This window comes from Anser anser (assembly GCF_964211835.1).
Source record: "Anser anser genome assembly, chromosome: 2".
NCBI lineage: Eukaryota > Metazoa > Chordata > Aves > Anseriformes > Anatidae > Anser > Anser anser.
Window position 1 is genome coordinate 76,104,619 of NC_139721.1, and position 22,318 is coordinate 76,126,936.

General features: G+C 40.4%; 1 protein-coding gene across 1 annotated transcript in view; it reads right to left on the minus strand.

Annotated features, from left to right (window-relative positions):
• Window positions 1-14,745: 14,745 nt before the first annotated feature.
• Window positions 14,746-22,318, minus strand: part of DAP (death associated protein) — a 48,335-nt gene continuing 40,762 nt past the window's right edge. Inside the window, exons 3-4 of the mRNA XM_083822804.1 lie at window positions 19,081-19,123; window positions 14,746-17,379 (exon numbers count right to left, since the gene is read on the minus strand). Coding sequence (XP_083678930.1) covers window positions 17,260-17,379; window positions 19,081-19,123 — 163 coding nt within the window. The 3' untranslated portion in view covers window positions 14,746-17,259. The remainder of the gene's footprint in view (window positions 17,380-19,080; window positions 19,124-22,318) is intronic.

Sequence of the window (22,318 nt, forward strand, 5' to 3'; positions counted from 1 at the left end):
GCTTCTGAGCCCGCCGTGGCCAGACCCAACGAGCACCAGCAGCAGCAGAGCTCCTCGGGGATGCCAGCTGTAAAGTAGGGCAAAAAGATCTGCAAGAAACGGGAATTATCCTCACATTTTTCCTCCTTTTAAATCATCACAGGTAGAGTTACAAACCAATGCAGCCATCTGGGTCATTTAGAGAGGCTGTTCATTACTTAGTTAATTACTCACCAGCAGAGTGTATTCAGCAGAGACAGCGGCCGATGAGGCAGCCAGCAGTCCTCTCCAGGCAAGCTGAACTGGATTGACAGTTCTGCAGACTCTCTGTACAGTAAATTGTGCAATTAAACCTCTGAATTCCCAGTCACTAATGAAAAGTGCTAAGCCAACATTATTAGAGATAACAACGAGCAGAGGTAATCCCTGGGCAGAGAGGAGAGTGGACAAGAGCTAGTGGAGGCAATGAGGGGGGAAGAAAATGCATTGGCGGCTCTGTCGTGCCTCTGATCTAAACCAAGGCTGGCTTTTTGACCCAGCTGTTTCTGGCTATTAAGCAGACAAGAGTTAAAAGCAGTCATAAAGGCTTGCTGTGGTCCACCAAGGAGTATATTACTCAAAAAGAGCGGGATTCAGCATGGGCCTCCTTTGGTGTCTCCTTAGTTTCTCAGGGCTGGCTTTTCTACTTGTTTCAAGTAACCCTTTTCAGCACCTCTGCACACCTTCCTGAGCAGAGTAACTGGTTTGTACAGCATATGCAAATACATTCACTTACTTTCTTAGTACGGTAATGGTATACTCCACTTTCTTAGAGGTAATGGTATAGATATTGAAATATTTTAAGCTTCTTTTTTATTTTAACAATGAATAGCCTGTAAAATGTCACTGCAGTCATTAGGAGGCAAAAGTTATTGTTACAGAAACAAACAAAAAAAACAAGCAAAACCTCAACCCAAGCCCCCAGGTCCCTCAGTCTTTGTTATCAGTTGCTCTGATGTAATGTAGCTGTAGTATATATCCCACATGGAGAAAAGAAAATAAATACATTATAAGTAGGATGAGCAGGAGACATCAAGCAACTGATTTCAGTATAGACATGTTTCTGCTATTGCTCCTCCTCAAATAAGTCCAGAATTGCTCCTTTATGTTAATAGGGAGGCCGAAGGTGATGAACACAAACCAACTTTAAATAGTTTGTGAGGCAACAGGTTCCTCGTAAATAAAGCTCTTCAGCTGAGTAACTCACACAGTCCTGTATCAGCTCAGTCCTACCAGGTTTTCCATGGGAGCTCTACAGGCTTTTTATCTGATCTTCCTGGGAACATTGTTTCTCTAGGATCTCCCCCCACAACCCAAATCATAATAATAATAATAATAATAACAACAATAATAGACTAATAGAATATCCTGAGTTGGATAATAGTAATAATGATGATGATGATGATAATAATAATAGTAATGCTTATTTTAATTGGTGAGTATTTAAAAAAAATGCTCATCATCCCCACATAACATATCTCTCAAACCACTTCCTCTGCTTGCAGAAGGCCAAGGGAGAATTATTTCCAGGGAAAATCAGTTTGGAAAGCCCACCAAGGACTGGAAAGTTGTATTAGGATATGTTTGCAGTGTTTCTGACCACAACTCTTGGGTCATCCAAGTAAGCAAAAATAATGACATTCATACTTGAAAGGTATGGCAGGGTGTCACGGTGCTAGAAAAGAGGCCTGGATTACACAGAGCATCATGGGGTAGTTGAGAAGGGCCAAGTCGTATTGCTCTGGAGAACAGGAATTTTCTTCTGCCTGGAGAATTCCTGTGTACAGATAAATGCAGCACTTAAGGAAAACTTCATAAGCTGTGCACTCTTTTTGCCTTGGGTGTACAGCTGCTGACCACTAAGCATAAATTTCATCGGCCAGAGCCACACTTAGACCAAGACATGCTTTACAATGCTAAATATTCTGAATAAGGACATCCCAAACACGGTAAACTGAATGTCCCAAACCAGTGAACACTTTCATTCCCTGCCTATGTAATTAAATTATATTAATTATGCATGGTATTAAATTAAACCATACCCATAAAAATATCTGAAGGTAACAGTCATACATCATTAATATATATAGTAGTAGAATTATATATTTAGCATTTATATATTCATATGTATTTACAATTTTTTGAAATATACACATACAAAAGGCCTCTCACCTCCCAGCGATGATGTAGAGTGCTCCAATATGTTAATGGTGACCGTTGTAAGAAAGCCAGCAGTAAATAATTGTTCTGTAATAGCCTTTTATTCGGGCTATAATACAGAAGCTACAGAGAGAAAATAGACCAGCTGCCTTTTCACTGAACACTATGGAGCTCTTGCATGGAAAAAGGCAGGGGGTTCTGTGAAAAATCATACTTCATTGGGTAATTAAAGTTTTTATGCATATTAATTTTGCCTAGTCAGGTTAAAATTTGGCACTTCTCTCTGCATGTTTGAATTCACAATGTTCTTAGCACTCTTTCACGGCTACAAAACTGCAGAGAGGCTTGTGGATATTTAGCAGGCCAAATGTTTCTGGTTTGGGCTGCTCTTAGGGAAGCAGGAGAGGCTGGGGAAATGGTTTCAGGTGGCTCCTTTCCCCCCTCCCATTGCAGCAGCTTCCGACATGAGTGGCAGTTTTTTTGCACAAGCCCTCCTCCCAAACAAATAAAAAATGAATGCAAGCCCTGAAGAGGCAAATGTGGAAAAGCCATGCTAGAAGGCTCCATCCTGGATGCATTTAGGCACCAACTGAACTGTGAGCACCGGTAAATGTGGATCAAGAGATGCTCCAGCTTCTCTGCCCGGTGTGTGGACGTAAGGTATTTTTATCAGGGCTGCAGTAACGGAGACCTGCTCAGGGCAGTGTTAGCACCTGAGGCGTTTCTGAGTATCTGTACTCAAGGTGATAAAATATTTACATCCCAACTGCATCTGGCGATGGGATCTAAGGTTTCTTCATGCTTGTCTCCGCTGTATTGAAGCCAGTTTCTTGCAGAAGCTGGTCGCGTCGGGATGATCCGCTTCATTATGTGACACAAATCAATACGTGATTCAGTTAAGTAATTGCCCCACTAAAAGCCCTATTCCAACACAAGGTGAAACAGCATTTCAAAAGAATATACAAATGCAGTTGCATTGAAAATAGACATGCTTTATTACCAGCTTGGCTCCTTTCCCAGGAAAGTGCAGTGAAATAGCCGTTGCTCAGGATTTGACCAGTTTCCACGGCCTTAGAAGTGATCGCTTTGACCACCTGGTACAATCTCAGGCTCCCCAAATATGTCATTATAACTGAAATGAAACAACTCACTTTTGCTGAGCAACAGAACTGAACAGACGAATCGTGCTAGATTAATTTTGCTTTGATTTTTTTTTTCCTTGAAAATTTGTTTTGCAAACTTGAGTTCTACTAACATACTCATTCAAAGAAGTACTCTGTGGATGTTTGACATGATCATTTTTTCGCTTGTAGTGTGTGAAAACTATTTTTTTATTCTGTATGTGATGGATTGGATTAGCCTACTTTTTTTTTAAATATATCCATGGGCACAATGAGCAGCGTTTGCATGTGGTTTCCGAGCCACCAAGAGGCATCCTTCTCTGAGAGCCTTTCTGGGCTTCCCTGGGGCTTTCTGCACCAGCAGTGCAGAGTATTTATGAACCTTAAATTGAACTATCATAAGGCTTTCATGACTGACCTATCTGCTGTGCTCAGAGAAAAACAAGGATAACATGCTGGACTTCAACTGCAAGTCAGCTCTCCAAAGACGACATAGCCAGCTATCTCAGTAAGGTCGTGTCTGTATTTAAAATAAATAATAACAGTTGAACTTGTGTAAGTGAAGAGCTGAGTTGAACAAATAGGTACAACAAGCAACACCCACTCTCTTATGTTGGTTTAAATCAGGCTTATACTCACTTGGTTTAATTTATCAAAAAAAGTTTGAGATTAAATTGACATAAATCATTCATTCTGAAATTAGAGTTTCTGGACAGAGAGTGGTAGTAACTTAATTAAATTGTTGGTGTTCCTTTTAAATAGGGAGTGCTGCCCTTTCATGGGCAGAGGGCTTTACCCTCCTCTCCTGCTTGAGCTCTGGCTTGAGCCCTGGGCCCACCCATTTCATTTTCACAGAATCACAGGACAGCTCAGGTTGGCAGGGACCTTAAGGATCACCCAGTTCCAACCCCCTGCCATGGGCAGGGACACCTCCCACCAGACCAGGTTGCTCAAAGCCCCATCCAGCCTGGCCTTGAACACCTCCAGGGATGGGGCATCCACAGCTTCTCTGGGCAGCCTGTGCCAGTGCCTCACCACCCTCTGAGTAAAGAATTTCTTCCTAACATCTAATGTAAATCTCCCCTCTTTTAGTTTAAAGCCATTTCCCTTTGTTCTCTTATTATCTTCCCAAGCAAAAAGTTGCTCTCCATCTTTTTTTAAGCCCCATTTAAGTATGGAAAAGTTGGATTAAGGTCTCTCTGGAGCCTTTTCTTCTTCAGGCTGAACATCCCAGCTCTCTCAGCCTTTCTCCATAGGAGAGGTGCTCTGGCCCTCTGATTGATCCGTAGTCCTCCTCTGGACCTGCTCTAACAGGTCCACACCCTTCTTGTGCCGGGCGTTTTCCTTGTACTGGGCTGGGCTTTCCTTGCAGCTTTCATTTTTTCAGCAGGACAACAAGGTCCATGTTTCTCATCCACAGCCCGTGAGCTCTTTGCTACACAGCAGAGTCAGTGGCACCTCCAGCAGCAGGTCACCGCCTCTTACATACCCTCAGCCAATTAGCAGTCTCCCTTTCATTAACACGGCTCACAACTTCTGCTCACACGTTCCCCAGCACCGTGCTACAGGTTTGCATTATTGTTTGGGTGACTAAAGTACTGCAGTGCAGGGTGAGGAGCCATATCGCTACAGTCCTGCTCAGGGAGCTGCTCTTCTTCCATCAGGTAAGACGCTGGCTTCATCTTTAATTCAAGGCTGTCTTTAGAGGATCACAGCCCCAGCTCAGGAACAAAGTGAGCCTGACAACAATCGGAGGCAGATGATGAAATATTAATCCATGCTTTTGTGACATCCAGGCTGGATTATAGTAATTCCCTGTTTGCAGGTCTTCCCAAGGCCGCCTCCTACAAAGCACAGCTTGTAGGGAAGTCAGCCGTGGGATTTAAATGTGTCCTGCAGACAAGCAGTCGCCCTCCCAGCCACTAAGCTTGGAGCTTACTCAGAACCATCGATCAGTTCTTTATGTAAAGGTATGCCGTGAGCAGAGTGACAGCAGCAGTTATTTTTAGCCACTAAAAACACGTCTCAGGTTCAGGATGCGTCCTACCTGCATGAGAAAGAAATGGAGAAAATCTATAAACACAGTGGGAAAGCTCTGTCTCTTTCCTTCCTCAGCCCATCACCCCAGGACACGGAACATGTGCTACATTGGTCACCCTCCTTCTAAGGGGTTGGGTGGTGTTTGCTTAGTACACGAATTAGTTAAATTGAAAAAGCAAGAAATGAGGCAGCAGTGAAGAGCTGAGGGTTGTGTACCAGCAGCTGGAATACAATCACAGTAAAGAGAAGGTGAGGCTGGGCAAGAACACGGAAACCATCAGCACAGGGGACATGGCTGATGGCAGCACCAAGAGAAGAAAAGAAATTAAAGCCAGCATCATCATCCAGATGGTTGCAGAAGCATCAAAGCTTCAGCTGTTCCTATGTAGGCACATGCTTGTTTGCTTCTCACCTCCGTGCCTCGGTTTCCCTATCAGTTACATAGAAATACTTGCCTAAATCCCTAGTCAACTCAGAAACAAAGCCACGTAACAGAAACTATGTCAGTAGTGTGCTATCAGAGCACACGTAATTTCTTCAGAAAGATGTGCAAAGTCCTCTGCAGATGGTGGAGGCAGCTCAGAGAGCAGCAGAGCCTGGGGCGACCCTGACGAGAGTGAGGCCTGGCACATCCTCAGTGTTGATCAGCTGCTGCTCGTGGCTAAGAGGAGACTGAACCTGTACAACTGCTCATGACAAAAAAAGCCGAAGAGTGCTTATGCATTCCCTACAATACGCAGACGTTGAACATATCAGCCTTTCAAACCCATGAGAGAAAAAACACACGTGCTTTCCCCAGCATAACAGCAAGGTGACAGCATCTTTGGCCTGTTCTTCCCACTAACTGCCTTCCTGAGATAAATGACATACTGAAAGCTTTGCTTAGAAATGCGAGGCTAAAAAGTTTTGCCTCGTATACCGCCATCACACACCACGTTTTCGGATAGCTCCAACTTCTGGGGATTCCAGTGGGCTATTTAAGAGATTTATGAAGTCATGAAAGCAAAAGCCAGGTCCGTGCAGTCTAAATGACATTAAATCCCTGTGTTGCCATTTCCCATTAGCTAGACTCCTGAAACCCTCGTGGCAGCCCAGAAGACACATCAGAGATGACACTTAGAAGGGATTTAAGTGAATCACGGGTAGAGTGACAGAATGCACGGAGACAAGAGGGAGACAGATGGAGGCAGCAATCCAGCTGCAGCAGCACATGAGATGAAGCCAAATTCTAATTTAACAGCAATTGTCTCCCACCAGGGTTATTTAAAAATCACATTAATGTATGGACATGAACTTTGACTCTTCCCAGGCAATCGTGGGTTTGCACCCATCCCAATAACCTTCATATTTCTAGGCCCAAGGTGGAGCTGATTAAGTAGCATTGCCTTCTCTCAAATAGCCCGAATGCCCCCCACATCCCACCAGATCAGACATGTTTATCTTGCCATAGTTATCAAAACCAACCCAACTAGCTGATAATAAAGCTTGTGAAACAAGTAAAAGATGATCTGAGCATGAATTGATACATGCTTTAGGACGAGATATTTCATTACTTCAGGCTGGGCAAGATCACTTTTTAAAAGCCATGCAGTATTCAAGCATTATCTTTCCTCAGCTCCTTTGATTTTTTTCATAAATATAGCCGAGCCAGATGATGTTTGGATGGGGTTATAAAAGTTTCCTGTGCAGTGAGGGAGAATCACTTGTGAGGATGAAGCAAAAGGTGGTGAGCATGGCCCCAGGGACACCACAGCCAGCTGAGCCCACCCCCAGTCACAAGATGCAGGACACGCAGCAGTTTTTCATCTGTTTTAAATGAAGTTATTGAATTAAATATAAAAAGAAATGCTACAGTCAGTACAGGAGTCAGACACCTTATTTTGATATGAATTGGAATATGTCTTACCCTGCCTTCAGCTTCAATTTTAATGATGCTGCCAATTGTCAGCTTCAGCTTTCAGAGTCAACAATGCCATTAAGATGCATGAAGAGTCTCTTGTTTCTCAGAAATGGAGCTTAAGGTGGCCTGCAAACTCCGTTATTGATGTGCTGGTGACACTGTTCACAATTTTAAGAACACCATGAAAAGCCTCATGGTGGAAAGGAGGGGCAGCCGCAATTCTTGCTCGCCAAGCTGCACCCACACCTCTGCAGCAAGGTCTGTACCTGTGCAATCCTTCATAAGAGGCTCACACCTTTCCTAGGATTCCTTGAAAAGCATTTCTGCTAACATTATTTATATATGCATTTTTCCCTTGAGAAAATATCTACTGAGTTAGGCAGTGAATGCTGGGATGCTGGCAGAGCATGGAGCTATTTAAATGGTTTTACACATCTGTTTTCACGGGCAAACCCTATCAAATTGTAACAATGACCACATTTTACTGGTAAGCAATCAATTTTGATGAAAGACAACAAAAGCTTCCACTGAAATGGGCTAGAAATTCAGATCCCTTAAAATCTGAGTCTGTATGCCACTAAATGCCACACTCCAGGCGTTGCTGTAAATGCTGTTTATTGAGGGACTCGTGCATGCTTTTATTAAGCATCACCAGAAGACATCGTCACATGTGGTGGGCAACCCCACGTATTTTGTGTGTGGTGCAAACTCTAACCACATAGCGTGGTCTGGAGGCAAACACTTGTGTCCCCCCTCTCCTGCCAGCAGCTCACCAGCAGCAGCCTTCACAGGGTGCCCTCAGGGCTGGATGCTGCTGGACACCAGGAACACCCCATGTGCTGGGGCTCTCAGAGCTGCCTGAGCCGCACAGGCCATGCAAGACGGTGTCCAGAGCAGCGGCCCCCCAAACTCCTGCATCAATGGCATTTGGGTGTAAACCTCAGAGACCCTCACCAAGGAAGCATACAGAGATCACGTTCTGGTTAAGACCAAGGGCTGTACATCACATCATTCCTACAGCTGACTGGAAGAGACCAACACACGGTGACTCATTTCTAATGGCAGAAGCTGTTGAGAAGACTCACAAACACTTTCTGATACTTCAGAAGATCTTTTAGGCTTTGTTGCTGCTGATTGTTCAGAAGATCAAAGACAGCATTCAAAATCCTTTTCTTTGAGTATCTGCTCTTTTCTCTGCTGTACAAATTTCTGTCAGGCCTGTGCAGCTAGGGAAATTTTGGGAAAGCCAAAGGCACCTTTTCAGCACTACTGTTTCTCCCCTTGCCAGAAGCTCTCACTTGGGATGCCAAGAGGCTCTCACCCCACATTTCAGCAGCATAGTTGACTCCAGCAGGGCAGCTCCAGTGAGGGTAAATTTCAGGGAAGTGGGACAGGGGAGTTTGGGGCAGGGTCACTAGAAGACCACAGAACAGCCACCTTTTCTGCAAGAGCTGACGGGAAAGGTGAAGAAAATGGGATCTGTGCCTACAGGAACGATGAGGCCGGGCAAGTGAAAGCTGCTAGTCCGTCACACATGTATTTCTCCCTGTCACAGGGACATCATGATTTGCTTATTCTGAGTGCCTTAGACAAAGTAATCCTGATGTATTATGTGAGCTGTATACACTTTTTTCTGAACTTAAGAGGTCTCATGTCCTCCTCCCAGCTCCAACCTCAACAGGACCAGGTGCGTTTCCAAGAATGCCGTCTGTAACATTTCCCTCTCACAAATTCACAATTAAATCAGCTCAGTTTGCTACCACGATCTTCTGGTAATATCCTCCCCAGATTTTGTCTGTTTGCCAAACTGTCCCTCAGCAAATCCACAGAAAATGCCTACCTGGCTTCAGCGTTCAGTGGCGATTTCAGGGAGTGAAGATGAGTGCTCAGCATGAGGTCTCTCTGGGTGCTCTTCCAGCCACTGCTTTTAGACACCCTGGACAAGCTCTCCCTCAAAGAAACCTAGCCCAGCACCAAGCAGTCCCAGCTGCTATACCGTTTGCAAGGCAGGAGTGGGAGCCAGGCCAAGGCATGGCATGGCAGCCTGCCCCTGAGAGGCGCCAGCAGGTGGGACAGGCCTATGTGTTACATGCTGCTGCCTCCCTGGCTCCCAGGGACTCCAGGCCCAACAGGCTTGGCTCACAAGTTAAGTCCCTCTTCCTACCCCTTAGCTGATGTTTTTTTCAAAATATTTTTCTCCCTTGTTACTACTGGGAATGTCTGTGAAGCAAAAAAAAAAGTCTCACCCAAATCAGCACTGATCAGACTGAAGTGATGCCGCAGCCAACTCCAGCAGACGCTGTCAGCAAGCTGCACAGGGACAGAGGATTTCTTCTCAAGAAGCATTTCTGTTAAGCGTGCACTGTGAAAACAAGCCTGTCTCTCCTTTTACACTTGAACAGGTTTTGCCGCACAGCTGATGGAAAGCAAAAAGTCTTCAGCCGTACTGTTATTAATGCCAGCAAACATGGCTGAAAATACACAGGGCTCATATTCATTGCTTGTAGCTTATATTACCCATTAGAACTATAATGCTATCAAAGTAATATTCTCTATTTACATCAGCACTAGCATTTTACCTTGAGTGCATACCATAAGCTAGCAAAATGCAGTGGCCCATAATGAACACAAAAGTGCCATCTTCAGACACCTTTCAGCGCACTAGTGCTAGGTCACTAATGCTGTGTAGAATTGCTTCTCAGGGTAATTGGTGTGCCTCTTAATCCTGAAGTGCTGTGCTTTAATCTTTTCACTCCATAATCTCGGCTCCTTATGAACAGCCACAGAAATATTCGTATTTTCAGAACATAAAGGACGATAAATCAGGAGTGAAGTTCCTGCTTGATTCTGACTATTAAAAGCCTTTCAACAGTACCTATTTCTGGGCTGAGCAGGTACTTTGCCAATTGCTTTGCAGTCTTGCTTGGTCACAGGATAAGCAAAATGTGAAGCCTGAAGTTAGAAGAAACTGAAGAACAATAACCCTGGGACTGCTTTTGTTGATAAACTTGTTTTTTTTTATCATGCCTCAGAAAAATGACTGTGGTAAGACTTACATTTCTGCTGAGATATACTATATATTCATTTATTAGGAATAGCAAAATCAGGGCATTTTTCCCTAGTTATTTAAATTGGGTAATACCAAATTATATAATGTGTACATAAATATATGTATACCTACATGTTATATGAGTGATTATTTTGCTTCCTATCTAGTAAGCTCATTTACTCCACACTATTTTGTTCAGTCTTTTCCAAAATAACTATTTTTTTTTTTTCACTAAAAATATCTTTTCTTCTGAAGTTGCTATTCCAGCAAGGATCACTGCATAGACAAGCGCTCCTGATTCCAAGGAGCTCTGCTGAAATCCCATCCCCTGTTTTCAAAATCATGAGACCCAGACAACAAGACACTGGCACTATATTTTACATGACAAATTTTGTTTCACTCGCTGAAACCAGGGCTTTACAACACATTTGGGAGTCAGCAAGAAGCCCAGAAGCCAACGTTAGAGCAGTGGTTTAGTAGCCACCAAGCCCCAGAACTGAAGCACATAAAGTTGTCTAACGTTGACATCCCTCTGCAGAGCTCCAAGAGAGTAATGCACATAAAGCAAAAGGTCTGCCCTCCAGACTTCTCTTTCACCATTTTTCAGGTTTATAGGCTTACGAGGTCTGAGAAGAGAGACATTTGGAGGTCCATATCTTAAGTTTGTGTATGATCTAGCTTGACACTCCAGTTCTGCAAAACAAACCTGACATTAGCTTTACACCTTGGAGAGTATCACTGATGTTACCAGGACTCCCTAAACACGAAGTACAAATCCTCTCTGAAAAACCAGTAGCCTTCACAGGATGGAAAAATACTATTTTGCATTACAGAAAGCTGAGTGTTTAGGCATCATCAATCTTCTCAGGATGGATCTGGTGGTAACGTTGGGTAACGTCATGCACCGGGGGGCTGGCAGAGGATTCCGCCTTTTAACCTGCTCCCTGCTGAACAAAGTCACACCTTTTACAAGGGACCAACTATCCATGGGTGACACATGCTGCGCACAGTGACAGCCAGAAAAAAGGCTGTCTATAAACTAACCAAATGCCATGAACCTAGGAGAGAGGAGCGTTCTGAGTCATGATAAATAGTCAGATCACGCTCTATACTTTCCATAAATATTTATCTTAGAAACAATTGGCTAATGGTGAACCAGCTATTAGCATGTAAAGCAGAGCTCTTACACTACAAAGTATAGGTTTCCAGTGTGTACGTTTTAGGAGCTATTTGGCACGGTGAAAAGCGAGGCTGTGTGTTTAACAAACATCCTCATAATAGGCTGAATTGAAAGGCTTATTTAAGGTTTCAGCCTTTCATTCCCGACCCCTCCAGCTGTCACAATTGTCATATCAGCAGCAGTGGGCTGATGTTTATTCTGTTCTGGTTGATAAATCAGGCCCTAAAAAAGAACTCTTGCATTTGCTATTCATTATATTTTACCCAGCAAGTAGGGATTAGGTGGGGAATCTGCTTCTAATGTATTTTTTATTAGCAACTCGGATTTAAAGCAGTGAAAAGCTACCTGCAAGAAGGATGTCAAAGGTGTTCATCCAAACTATGTGTTCCTAGAAATCTGATCTCACATTGCTCAATGCACCTGGGATGAATAAAATATTAGATTTTAGGTTCTAAATCTGACTACTTTCTTTCTTTGTAGGTATACACACACTACAATATTAATTAGGTCTCACTTCAACTGAAATACATCTCAATTCCACAGCCTACATGCATGTACACCCAATGCTGGCTCTTGCAGCAAAGAGAATGCATTTCTTTAAATCTTTTGGGTTAAAAGAACCGTAAGTTTGATAAAATTTGTTTGCATTTGTAGATTTTCCTCATCCAAAGTTCCCTCCTGTGCAAAAAGATTCAAGGCCATGTAGATTTACGGATCAATGAGTTGTATGCTTAGTGCAAAATTAAGCAGTGCAAACTGTGGTCATTGTGTACTATAGGAAATGTTCAGTGTCCGGTCCTGAAACATGACGATACCTCATTTTTTTCTCTCTCATGATCTTCTAAGAGCACTTTCACAGAACACTACTGAATTCACTACTAGACATGAAGCCAGCTTAGTTGCTGTGTTTTTTAATGCATTTGCTTCTCCATATGTACAGTGATGTCAGTATCTTTTTGAACATGGTTTCAGACATCCACCGACACCTGACACATCTACCAAAAATGACTTGTAAGAAGTTATTTTACTTTCTTTCAAAACCTGACATTTGTCAGCCAAACTGAAGGATAAAACCCATTTTGCTGAACCAGCTTTAGGCACAACAATGTGAGAATATAACAAAGGTAATCCATGTGTCCTACTCTTGGCTGTAGAGAGCTCACAGCTCGTTAACAGCTAAACGATTTTTATAATCCTTAAAATCACTGTGGATTACAAATGCATTTCTTTTTTAAAGCTGGGAGTGACCTACAGAACCCTAGCCACTTGAGTTTTCTAAAAATACCTTCACTACAAGCTGGGCAGCAGAGATTATATTACAAGGGGTCCTTTCAAGGTCACTTGCAAGATTTATGCTTGCAATGGGTTTAATGCCTCTGTCTCAGTGTTGTCCCAGCCTGGCAGGGTTGGGAGTGAATTTTGGAAAAAAAAAAATCAGCAGCATCCATGTGTGCTTGTCAGCTCCAAGCAATATTAAATTATATTTAAGATTGTATTCTGTTCTCACCTGAAATCAGCATCCTCAAGGTAAAGGGAAGAGGTCTTTGTAACATACTTCATTCATGGAGTGCTTTGTAAAATAACACATTGCACTTCTCCTCTGGGGTTTCCTATCTACACACCTGCGTTAACTTTTATGAGAAGATTCACAGAAATAGCATACACCAGATGCAGTCTCTTTTCTGATGCAAGATGAGGAAAACCAGTAAATGTGTTCTTAAAGGAGACCCAAGAACACACCAACAAGCAAACTACAAGACTCTGCCTTCTTAAGAAAAAATCGTACATGCCAGAGGTGTCATAGAGAAATTTTGAGGAAAAAAAGGAATTCCATAGACTAGCAAGTTAAGTACCTTTACCAGTTATACATAATACAATAATGCACAACACTTACCAATGTTACACTGACAATGTACATTATTTTTACCCATCTGTTGAGGAAGTTTGAAGATTCAACACCGTACGCTTGACTCAAGTTTCTTCTCATCTAGGCTCTTACAGTCAATATAATCTGGATTCCTAGACTTAAATCTCAATTCCTAGACAATATAATCTGGATTGGCCTAGACTTAAATCTCATTTAAACTTGATATACCAAAATCTGAAGGGGACACGAGAAGTGGTTTATAATATCCACACCTTCCTCCTCTGTGAAGACCATGAGCATTCAGAATAGTGTTGTTCTAAAGTTACAAAAACATATGTGCAAACCATCCCCTTCACCTCTGTATGAAAGAGATTGTTAGGAACATTTTCATTAAAGAGTCAAGGAGCACATAATGATTATACTACCATGAATAAAAGTCTAATACTTCTGCTTCAGTCTATCCAGTGAAAAAATGTTAGGCCATACTGTTGAAATTAGAAGCAAATAAACTCTAATTACTACTAACTGCTGAAAACAGGGCCATGGAACTTGGAATAACTATGGACAACTCAATCAACAAGCATGCCAGATGTCACAGCCATGTATTTTTCCAAAATTTAATGAAAGAAGACAGTTTTTGAACAATGTAGTGCATGACTGCTGAGGCTAAGGAGCTAACATTGTAATAGTCTCAAGAGAGCAAATCTATCATATTTGTACTGTGAGGTATCCTTTATGTTTACTATATACACACTAACCATATACTAAATATAGGATGCCAAAAATATCAGAAAGCTTCCAAAAACCCTGTGGTCACTTATCCAAAGTCTTCTGTGAATCACTTGTGTAATGGCACGTACGATGCAATGTTATCTGTGGTATTACAAGAAGCCTGCCAACTCTTCTGGTTATAAAACTTTCATTTCTGAAAGAAAACTAGGACTTGAAAAGTAGCAGAAAATGTTAAATCTCATTTCCTTTACCATACTGATTAATTACCAGTCTAAGATTCTACACCTTGGCAAAGACCTAGTGGGGAAACTCCAATTTCATAGTGGAAGACAGCAACTTGCCTTCTAGTTGGAAGAATCCAAAACAGCTCATCCACTATGTCATAAAACTTCCTAATAATTTTCACTAACTATAAAATGTTGATTAGTCTTGTGGCATTCTGTACTAAAATTCCATAAAACCCACAAAACTCCACCCTGATTTGCACTGTGCTTATACAAAAATGAGCCCAATATACAATCTCATGCTTTATTGTTGCATTATTGTCACTTTGACAATCCCAGAAAATTTCTTTTGCAATCATTTAATACTAATATCTGAACATCTGCTGTGCTTTTATGTTATTGTGACATATTTACTTACTTAGAAAGTATAATAATCATCAGTAGACAATCCAGATCACCAGTTATGATTCTTTATTCTCAGCAAGGTAACACTTTGGTAAGGCAACCTATGCATCAACATGGATACCTTCCAACAATACAGAATACGCTTTCATACAGAGACATTTTCTAACTGTATAGGAATTCCTGCACTCTAAAAGGCACTAAAGCTATCTTGGGAGTCATACTCCATTGTACAAACATATATATCCATCTAAGTAATCAAAGACAAAATTCAGATACTGTCTATATAAGCTGTATATATATTGCATTAACAACCAGGAGCAGTTCGTAAGTCAAAAGCACCTGTATTCCCAATTTTTAATAAAAGGCTAGAAATATGGTGTTGCTTGCAAAAGGTAGAAACATACATTTGTACCTGCTGTTACTAGACACGGAGTAGAGGTATCCAGCCCCACTAAATTGTGTGCAACTATACCAAAGTACGTTTAGTTTTCCACTTCAGTCAATAGAGTCAAGAATGATTCAGGTTGTCTTGAAAATATTGGTCACAGCATACCTACACCGACTGTTTTGACTACATTATTGTCTACAGTTTGAGCGTAGACACTACTTCAGATGTAGACACAAAACTAGAGCTGAATCCCATCCACATCACTCCCAATCATGGTCCATGCACTACAGTGCAATCAACAGTCCCATGCACTGTCAATGAGATGCCACCCCTTGCTGTCCTGAATCTTGCAAATGTTCCTGCCAGTGAATTAGCTCACATAAATATTCCACAAGGTTCAACAGTTCTACCTTTATGAATAAATTACTCATTTGTGAATCACTCGGACACTCATGAGTGGCAATGAACAAGGCCTCAGAAGTACCGACATCAGAAACAAAGCATATTTAAAAATTATGCATATTCTAATACAGAATAATTCTTAAAACCAATGTTCTCATTCTCTAAGACAAGTAGTCATCTAATTAAATTGAAAATAAGGACTGCATACATGGATTGTACATCCCTCCTCGGGTGCAGAATAAATATATGCATGCCTATCCTTTGTAGAACACCTTTTCCATTTCAAGCCTACAAAGAGACGGACGTGTCAGGTCCCTTTCACCCACATGAAGCGAGTTATTTCGCTTGTGAAATGGGCCATATTTCACAGAATTGTTGTTTTATATCAGTTATTCAAAGAATAATTATTGAAACTGCAGATATTTAAAGAAAATCTTAAAGAAAATCATGTTTTGAAACCCTCTTCACTGTTTTTTCCTAATATTTGGTTTTAAACATAAATGAACTAGTAAAGCCCCAAGTGACGCCAAACTTTAACTAAGTTGGCAGGTAAATAATTGCAGAGCTTGCTCCTGTACCCAGTTTTTGAGGTTGTTAGAAGTTTTATAAACCTACAGGGCATTAAAACCTGCACTGTATTTATAGTCAGTTAAAAACAGAAGTACACTTTAGAAATGTAGGTGGAATGTTTAAAAAATAATTTTTCCTGGGTTTTATAGAGGTGAGTTGTAGAAGGAAGATGATAGAGCTTGTGATTTTTTTCTTTTTGAACTGTGTAATGAAAAGATTTAATTATGTGGCCTAACCTAATCCAATTGCTTTATCTGAAAGGTAACTTTTATTCCCTTGTACCATTATTGTCCTTACAATAAAAAAAGGATGCACAACAGAGGTCGGGTCATAAACCTAAACACATTTAATGATGTTATCACTTATCTTCCCACAGTGATCTCAAAGTGTAATTTAAAAAAGAAAACGGATTTTTCTTCAGTTTATTTTAAGTTCAGTTCTGGAAGGTCCTGAACTGCTTCAGCTTGTTATTAGAACTGAGAAATTATCACCTCATAAAAATACAGGCCCCAGTGAGACCCATGAGATCATGGACCGGTAATCTACAGCAGCAGTGTACTTGTAACTCTGACTACGTCTCCCTCTCCATTCCACAGACCTCCGTACGTGCAGAGCTTGCACTGAAGAATTTCAGCAAGACTATGAGTGCGAAGGGGTAGAAAGAAGATTCAACTGGATTTCTGTCCATTTGAGAATATATTTGGACCCTTTTATCATTTCACTAGTTCAAATCAGAGGGCACAGCCACTGACACCTAACATCTTAGGAAGCTATCTATGGAATCTGTCTGTCTCACACACAAACTCCCTCCAGATAATAAAAGTAGCAGTACAAAAGGGTTGTTCTGTACTGATTTAGCATAAAAACTACATAATTATCTGCTATTGTAATGCCAGAACTAAAAGTACAAGCTTTAAGCTCATTAATCATATTCATACTAAAGTTTTGTCTTGGCAATAAGAGAGTCTTACCAAAAAAAACCACCCTTGATCAGCAAATACAAAACAGAGAAGGGGAAAATTCTCCATCTGGTAAATCATCTGAATAATGTCTTCATTCTTATTAGCCCTTGGGAATTAAAAGAAACAGAATATGATTTTAGGGGTCAATATTACAGATTTGATAGTGTAAATCGTAAAGTGTCATTGTCTTCTCTCAAACATATTCACTGATGGCAGTTTGGCTGAGATTTTGATGGAGAGCTCACTTGCGAGGTTGGTGAATATGCTGCTTGACATGTTGAGGGTGAGGAAGCTTTTCCACAGAAGGATGTGGTTTCTGATGAGCCACCTGAGCTGCAGCTGGAGGGAAGTCCTTATCACCCTGTATGAAGAACACATCGGGAAAAATTTAAGACATCTTAGAACCCTATGTTCCAGTTCAAGTGAATATAAGTTTTTCAAAATGTAAAGATCAGATGCAAAATAGTGCAACATATTCCTCTGAAGTCCCCCTGTACATGTACTATCTTGCTATTCTTTCAGACAACTTCAGAATCTCACTTGCACAGATTTAGTTTCTTCCAATTATACATAGCACCTAAGAACACGGTATCTTAAAGCAATCCAATAGAAAAAAAAACACCACACAACACATTTTATCTTCAGCATTTAATAGATCCTTCTGCCAAGTCACTTTCACTGTCTCTGTACGGTCAGATCTATTCAATGTATTTGGTTTTCACAACACAGCAAGAAAGAGGAACTATTTCACAAATAATCTAAGGCAGCTTGAGAAATGACCTGCATAGGAAAACCAACTGTAGAAATGCTAGTTCTGTAGGAAGAAAGGCAGGATCTAAAACTATTCTTGACTCAAATCTCAGAGCTCCCTAGCTTTTAAGTTTAACTTGCTCTTTTAACGAGGTTTTAACGAGGTCTGCTAGTCTTAGTTCTCACTTGCTACTGTTCTACACTATCAATTCACATGTAATACTCATGTCACCAACTTAGAACTTTCTTTTCTAGGGTCAGTCCCACGAAGTTTTCAAAAAGCAGTGGGAAACAACTTCTATCAGTCCTCAATGACAGGGAGAGAACAGCACTGCAAATTCTGTTTAGAAAATGGGACAAACGCATGCGAAAAGTCTGTATTCCATGGGTTCATGGGGTGACAATGTTACACAGAAATATTTTGTATAAAGCAGACACCTCAGATTGCCTGTTTCACATGTGACCCCATTCCAGCCTACTCCAAATTATTTGCTTCTACTCTGACAGCATTTTATTTTTATCTTGATCACTAGGTTAGCTTTTTACATTTTTTCTACTTTGTTCCATGCTCCAAGCTTCTTCTAATTTTCAAACACCTTTTCTCAGAATTGACATTTTCTACCTTTTTTCCCCTTCATGCTGTTCTGCGTTTTCCATACTTCTCTGCCCCCTTACACCCTATTGTCTCAAACAGAAGATGTGAATGCAGGTCTTCTGTGACTTGTTTGTAGACATATAAACCACATTACACACCCTAGTGATAACTATCATGTAAAGCCAAGATAAAAACCCTGTGCACAAGGCATGAATTACTGACCGGATGATTAATGGCTTGTTAATACTAATGATTAAGCTTATGGATTTCCAGGTCTTGCTCGCTGTTAAAGTTTAGGGAACAATGCTTAGAATTGCCGGTACCCCAAGGCACATAGGGTAGCTCCGTGTCTTCAAACATGTACCGCCACAGGCAGAAGTGCTGCTCCTCATCACAGGTCAAGCTATAGCAGCAGACTTAAATGCAATTGCCTTTAAAGACAGGAATGCAGTAATATCTCCCTTAGATATGAAAAGAAGATCCAATAAACTTTAAGTGCTGAAATTAAAACAGTGGAAGCCATTTCAATAATTTTAATTTCACACAAAACCCAGAAAGAATGCTCAAAGGGACTGAAACAAATGTAGAAAACATAAAGCTCTTTATAATAAAAGAGAAAGGGGAATGAAAGAGATTAATTTTATTCTGATCAGTAATAATTCTGAAAAGCCTACAATCATTTTCCTATGGCTGAAAGAAATTTAATGATAATCTTACCCTAGCAATGACACCAGAGATGAACACCGTTGGCTTAGGTGGGCTGAAAAAAAAAAAAAGGGATTACTTGCACAAAATATTTAGAAGATAAACATGAAAAGTATGTCACACATTCAATGCAAAAAAAGAAAAAAAAAGCATTTTTGGCAATTAATGTTTCAAATCAGAAAAATTTCCTCTTCAAATGACTTTTGCCTTACTACAGCCAAGAACACTGATACAGACCTGTATGTTTTGACTGCTCTTACTTCATGTTAATTGAGAGGCAGTGGTAAAAGACTAGTCTGAAAGCTTACTTTGTTACTTAAAGCTGAGAGTCTTGGTTTGTTTCCATTGGTTTATTAATCCTCCAATTTTATATATAAGCTGCCACCAGTATACTTTGGGCTTAGTATATTTGTATTGCAAGAAAAAATTGAAACTGTAGTTAGACTAAACTTACTGCTGTTATGGAAAATAAAATAAAATCCAACTTTATGTAAGTCAGTCAAATGAATTAAGATTCCGAGTCTCAGAAAAAACAAGACCTAATACTTTAAATCACAGATTTTAAAGCAGATATTTATCTACTCTATTACACAGTAGAACTATGTCCGCAATAAAACAAATGTTAAAAAAAAACATAAAGCAAACTCTGCTCCACTTTTTGATTTGCAGACTTCCACTCACATCAATAGGAACAGACTCAACAGTAGAATTCAACTCACACTCCCAACACAAGGGATCAGATTCCCTGGACCACTGACCTACTGAACTGACAACCTCTAGAAGAAGACCAAACTGCAGACAGGCCAGCACGTATGGTGGTGTGCATTGCCATAGCATCTACATTTCATATGCTCAGCAACTTTGGTGGCGTATGGTAAGACCATACACCTGCGTGGAGGTCTGCAACAGGATCAAGAGCAGCAGCTTCGCAAGATCTCTGTAATAGCTACGCAGCTTGTAAAGATTTTTGGTATGATGCTATGCGAAGTTAAGGTGATGAGCAGCACACTATGAGGCCTTGATACAATGGTCTAATAAATATCATCTGAGCCCTGATTAAGTCGGGGTATTGCTAGAGTCTCTGAACACCCCAGATGTTTAACAAAACTCACCACACCCTACAAATTTTAAAAAGTGAGAAAGACAGGATTAGAAAAAGGGGAAAAAAAAAGTTTTGCTTTATAATAGTTCCATTTAAGAGTACCAGTAATATTTTCTGCAATGAGAAAGAGTATTTTGCTAGCTGTATTAGCACCTCTTCAAATCTAATTTTCTGTCGGTATAAACTAATATCAAGCAAAGATCAACAGTAAAACACTTTCATTTTACCCTGATTGTACTGAGCCAATTAGTACATTACAGTCTGGATAAGGTATCTTGTATGTCGACCAACAAACTCAAAGAAATAACTCTGAGAGAACACAGATGTACTGTGGTGGCTGACAGCTCCATTCATAAACTAACGCCATGACAGTATAAAGGAAATGAATGGCAAAAACAGCAAAAAGACATAGCAAGTTCTTTACACGTGGAATCTGGCTTTAATCATACTCAATGCAATGTCAGACCAATAACTGTTTCTCTATTAACAATATTAGATTATCAGGAATTCAAATGAGACTGATTTTTTCTTATATTCTTACTATGACCTTTGAGTGTTCACTATGCTTGGGTGATGCATGAAATTCAAATCAACGTTTCCTGAAAAGAGCCTATATTTGCTGAACACGCTGTCGCTTGTCTGACTACCACCACGTCATACTTCTTGCTTTAAAAACAAATTAAATGTTTCATTGTTTTGGCCAAAAATGAAAACCAGAAGGAAGCTCTAGCATAATGGTTGTTTCAAATAGAGCTCTTCCCACTGTACATTTTAAGTCTTCTGAGAAATTCTGGTATCCTGTTTAGGAATGCAATGCTGTTAATATTCAAGGAGCCTGAACTCGCAAGTCCTAAGTTCTCTGGGTACACAACAAAGTTGGACAGAGAATATTTGGTACATTTCTGTACTTATTTTTCACTTAGTTGTATGTTCTCTTGTCTAAGGAATTAGGCTAAAGATCATATAAGGATCATTTTCATAAAAAGTTATGCTAAAAGTCAGTCAGTATTCTACATTTCAGGTAGTAACACAAATGTAGTTGACATCTCCCTGTAGAGATGAAAAGAAATCAGTAATACCATTTTCCTGGTAAGAACTATATCCTTCATATATGACGAATTTACCTTGAACTCTATCATGAAATAATGTTTTTAGCCTTGTTTGTGTACAGCTTGTTCTGGGACTGTCATTAGCAACACTATCTTAATAAGAAGAGAGTAATCAGGACTCACAGGTGTGGCAGTCACCAGAATGCCTTACGCTAACTTGACTAAAGTTAACGCAGAACATTTTAGGATGGCACAGAGCAATTCACTGACACAAAGGGAACAACCTACATGGAAACCAGTTGTAAAAACTTACCTACATCCAGCTGTAAAAGGATTTGACCTCAATTTTCACCCTTGTTTGCCCTTTGTGGCTTTTTGATTGGACTCCTCTTGCTTTATGCTAGATTTCCAGCCAACAGGAACTAATGAGAATGCTGACCTGACTTCCAGCTCAAGAACTTGTACTCTCCATCCAAAAGGCCTTTTTTTTTTTTTTTTTTTTTTTTATTCCCCTCAGAAAACCCTGCATTCATTTCTGGCTGACCTGAGCAACCACACTCAATAAATGCTGCAATGAAGCTTCACCTCTGTAGTTAACTGATTACAAAAGCCAACAAGTGAACACTTCACTCCTATGGAAGTAACACCAGTCGACCACTAAGCTCATTTACATACGTTAATTATTCTTTTAGCAGGGAAAAAGACAGAAGGCTGGCCAGAAACGTGAATGATTGAATGTACCTGTATCCTTAAGATTCTAACTTAGAGCCACCGTCTTTTTCCTAATTTCTACTAGATCACATTGTCCCAGAAAAATCTTTAAAACTTTAATATTATCAATTATCTCAGATGATCTATTGAACCAGAATCAGGCCAGAGCATATATAATCATACACCTATACTAATGAGGAATTCAACTGATCAGAGAAAGGCTTGGATAATCACTCACTGAATTTATTGTGAAGAAGATCATCTGTAAAAAGATTTCTCTCATTAAAAATGAAATTAAAGCATGAATCAATCTCCACTGCCAGACTCTCAAACCATTGGCTTTGTCAGATACAGATTAGCTGCCAGGCCCGTAATTTCATAATCACAC